General features: G+C 39.2%; 1 protein-coding gene across 2 annotated transcripts; it reads right to left on the bottom strand.

The window, feature by feature from the left end:
* Positions 1–20: 20 nt before the first annotated feature.
* On the bottom strand, positions 21–3,238 carry LOC102301645 (GTPase IMAP family member 8-like). 2 transcript variants are annotated; one of them, XM_005953101.2, is made up of 2 exons: positions 2,568–3,238; positions 21–2,104 (listed from the first exon to the last, which is right to left on the bottom strand). In XM_005953101.2, exons 1-2 carry the CDS (start codon positions 2,590–2,592, stop codon positions 513–515), a joined length of 1,617 nt encoding a protein of 538 aa, XP_005953163.1. In that variant the 5' UTR covers positions 2,593–3,238; the 3' UTR covers positions 21–512. The 2 variants fall into 2 exon arrangements, with proteins under 2 accessions (XP_005953163.1, XP_005953164.1); XM_005953102.2 differs by having other exon boundaries at positions 21–2,101.
* Positions 3,239–4,527: the final 1,289 nt, after the last annotated feature.

Raw genomic sequence — 4,527 nt, 5'->3', positions numbered from 1 at the left:
CACTGGTTATAAGTGGCTGAGTTTATGCTAATGACTATGGGTCTGAGTGGGACAGCTTCCTTGTGGATTTTAGGAAGTCCGTAAATGCAGGGTATGGCATCCCCTGGGTAAAGGCGGTGATATGTAAGGCATTACAAGTAAGCTAATAATCAGTAATGATTAACATGTTTCTATTCAGTAAAGTAACAAAAACTATGATGTTATTAAAGATTTTATTTCATGCAAAAATAATCAGCAAAAATAAGAATTACAAAGATAAGTACACTATGCTGTGATTATTTTCTTCTGTCTTTATGATAATTTGTCCTTAATAGGTTACTGCTTAATGATCAAAATTACTGTAGAACAAAAACTCTCACGGTGTCCCAAAGAAACTTTTTCTTTGGGTATCATATAGTATATTCCACTTTATCAGAAAATACTCTATAGGTCCAATCTATTACTGTACTATTATTATTGTCATCTGTTTCCTTGTTTACGAGTTGATTATAGATTTTGATTTTTACTGTGTATTACTGTGTAACACAATCCCACAATTTCCATTTCAAAATTGCAGCTTTTATGGCAAAATTCACTGCAATGTCCACTGCAACTCCTGCAGCTCCTGCACTTCCTGCTGCGACTCCTGCAGCTGCTCCAACATGTGCTCTTCGAACTATAGTTTCAACTCCAGCAACAATTCCAGCACCAACTCCAGCAACAATTCCAGCACCATGACCAGTTTTAGAAGCAGCAGTAGAAGCAGCAGTTCCAGCAATAGTAGAGTCCCAATCCTGCAGGGTGAATTTGTTCCTTCTTTCTGCTTTGTATCGTCCTTCTTTGGCTGAACCTACTGTCATCTCCAGTTGTTCCATCTCTGTTTTTATGGCTTTCTCTGCCTCTTCAAACATTTTGGTGGTGTAGCAGCATCCTCCATTTCTCTCAGTCATTGTGTTGATTTTCTTTAGCAGCTCTCTGACCTGAGAGCGATCTTTGTTTCTGCTGTTAAAAACATGATGTCCTCCACGGCACTGACTGATAAAGTCTTTGAGATCTGGATGTTTGATTGCTTCTTCTATGGTGTCTTTATTCACACCATCTTCATGGATTACCAAGGCCATCGTGTAATCAGCTGCTTGTTCACCAAATATACCCTGAATGATTTTCACAGTTTTTTGTTCTTCTTTGGTGAATCCATTTGCTTGGATCACAACCAGGAACACATGAGGACCAGGAGCAGCAAAGGAGATGCATCTAACAATCTCTCTCTTCACCTCCTCTTTAGTTAGTTTAGTTTCATACAGACCTGGAGTATCAACTACAGCCAATGTTTGACCTTCAAAGAGAGACGTTTCCTTCTGACACTCTGATGTTTCAGAGGAAGAGGAAGCTGTGGATCGAAATACTTTTCCTCTCAAGATGAGATTTCCTGCTGCACTCTTCCCAACTTTGGTTTTCCCAACAAGAACAATCCTGAGGTCGGCTTCTGGTTTGTTCATGGCTCTCTGAGCTTCTCTGAACATTTCATAGGTGTAGTATCCTCCATTTCTCTGAACCATTGTGTTGATCTTCTCCAGCAGCTTTCTGACCTGAGAGGGATTTTTGACTGTGTTGTTAAAGACATGATATCCTCCACCACACTGACTGATGAAGTCAGAGATAACAGGATTATCATTGATCAAGTTTTCTATGGTGAATCCACCTCTCTCCAGATTGTCCCCATAGGTGAACAAGACCAAAGTGTAACGTGCTGACTGTTCTCCAAACATGTTCTGAATTATTTTCACAGTTTCTTGTCCTTCTTCTGTGAATCTGTTGGCCTGAATCACAGCCAGGAACACATGAGGACCAGGAGCAGCAAAGGAGATGCACCTACTGATCTCTTCCTTCACCTCCTCTTCAGTTTTTCTGGTGTCAAATAAACCTGGAGTATCAATTACAGCCAGTTTTTGACCATCAAAAAGACTTGTTTCCTTCTGACACTCTGATGTTACTGCAGAAAAAGCTGGTATGGATTTAAAAGTTGTTTCTCCTATGATGGTGTTTCCTGATGCACTCTTCCCATCTCCAGTTTTTCCAAGAAGCAAAATCCTGAGTTCTGGCTTCTCTGGTTCTTCTTGCTCTGCTGAAGAGTATTAAACACTTTTAATTGATGATTGTATGAAAGTTAAATTTTACCATTTCCTTTCCATAAAGTTAATATTTTCACAATTCAAACTCAGAAGACAAAAAGTTTGTACTTTGTACTGTTCTATTGTGTGCAGCCCAAACTGACATCAAACCACTTTGTAAATAAAAAAGAAACACAGGGCAAGTTTTTAAAACTTAAACACAGTTCAAGAAAAGAAAACCTGTAAGAGTTGATCAGCAGAAGTGAGAGAAGAAGAAAAGGTAAAGGCAGGTTCAAGATAAGTGATGGAAAAATTAAGTAAGTTTATGCAACACTCTTAGAGGAAGAGATCGAACAAGGAGATAGATAAGAATAATGACTAGAGTCTAATACATGTTCAGTTTAATAAGTGGGTGTTGAGTTTTATTACCCTTTATATAAATTAATATTATAGATTAGTCTTTTTAAATGTACTCACCAAGGCGAGTGTATTTGCTGGCCATGTCTGTCTTTTATGGGCAGTTCATGTAATTTTCTATCTCTACTGATGTTCTGCTGCTCAGCAGTTTCCTCTTTCTCACTCTGCTGTGTTTGAACGTGTGGAAACCTGTCTGAGAGATGGGGCAAAAACGTCAGAAGGAAACAGAAACAGTTAGTTGCTGGTTGCGTGTCATTCAAATTGAGTTACTTTTGTATGAGAAATGAGTTTAAACTTTGTGCATGTTTTGTGTTGGTGCATTGAAGAAAAAAGGAGAGTTAATCTCTAATCTGGGTCTTTAACCTGTGTAAGTGTGGAGCTCCGAGCACTGAGAGTTAATCACAGATGCTTTTATTTTGAAAGTCAAGCATGCTTACAAGTTGTGCTAGTTTCCTTTTTGGGTAGAAAGAAGAAGAAAACACATGTAAGCGCACATCAAGAATGGTCTTTATTGAAAGTCATGTTAAGTGAACTTTAACTACACGCGTTTAAAAGAAACGGGGGATAATTCCCTTTTTGCAGCATGCTGCCAACGAGGTATTTATTGATTTATCATGTTTGTTGTACAGTGTTATTTTTGGTGCTGTCTTACGTTGAGTTTTATTTTTTTAATGCTTTATAGTTTTCACGGTGGCTTTGGAGACAAGTCTTCAAATAAACTAGTGACAGAAAACCACTTGCATCTATACATATATACCATCAGAACAGTGTATATCACTGTCACAACAGCGTTTATTTTCATTCAAAGGCTTTATGATTTTTCCTATAATGGTGGGCCGGTCTCTAGTCAAAATGCCCGGGACGATTTTTTTGTCCCAGTCCAGCTCTGTATGCAGCTCATCTGCAGTCTGGTGTTACCTACATCTTCCTATTCAGAAGGCAGAATTTCCGAGTTCTGAGTACAATCGAAAGCACCACGACTGCAGTTTTTGTGTTGGATGTAAAAAGCAGGCTAGGATAGAATCAGGCGTGGGATTTCTCTCGTGGAAATGTGCACATTATTTTTTCCTTTGGTAGGTGGCACAGTGCAGTTGTGGCAAGTAAGCAAGCTAGAAGACTGGCAATCCAGTTACGGAAGCAACACATTAACAAGAGAATTCTGAGTAAAACCAAAGTTACTTTCCCTAATAACTAGTTACTCTGAAAGTAACGAGTAACTTGAAGTAACTGAGTTACTTTTGATAGAAGTAACTAGTGTTAAGATTCGTTCGATTTGGGTAAGAGAAGAAAGCAGGCCGAGTCCAGGGAGGTGTCAAAATAGTGATCTTTAATTACACACTCTGCACAGAAGTGTGGGAAGAAAACGTGCAACAGATTCTCCAAAGAGTGGACAGCTCCCCATCCTTATATAACCCATGATGACATCACACAGTTAGACCTTACTAGAAATGATAACAGTCTCCCCATAGTCCAAAGTTCTCCTTATACAAACATCGGATGATACTTTTAGAGAAAAACAAGTGTGTGACATGTCATGTTGTGCAGTTCGGTGAGTCCAACTAGAGAACGTCCTGACACGACCTCCCTGTGTAAATAAGTGTGTATGCGAACGTGCGTGTTTACATAACTCTCTATGTGCATGTTCTGATGTAGGCCTGCAAATGAATTAGAACAAGGTCCTGCTGGACCCTCCAGTTTGGACGGTGAATACAATGCTGTGAATACCATTTGAGACTGATTAAAATGATGATAATATGCTCTTGCTCCGGCCACTGAGACATCGGGTGAAGGCTTTGATCTGACCACTGAGCTGAATTTACAGCCTTCTGACAAGTGAAGTGTGCAGAGTTTTTGAAATCAACCAAGACAGCTTTGCAGATTTTACAGACTCTCCAGAAATACACAAGTCCTTCCAGCTGCTCTACAACCCAGTGTTCCAAATTCAAATTTATTTTAATTTTTATTTATTTGACACACACAACCACACACAGTACGACATGTGGTTAAATGCTTATTGCTG

This window comes from Haplochromis burtoni, unplaced genomic scaffold (genome assembly GCF_018398535.1).
Source record: "Haplochromis burtoni strain Fernald_Lab_line unplaced genomic scaffold, NCSU_Asbu1 Contig_2976, whole genome shotgun sequence".
Taxonomy (NCBI): Eukaryota; Metazoa; Chordata; class Actinopteri; order Cichliformes; family Cichlidae; genus Haplochromis; species Haplochromis burtoni.
The sequence above is the reverse complement of the archived record's forward strand: the minus strand, read 5'-3'. Positions and strand labels throughout refer to the sequence as shown.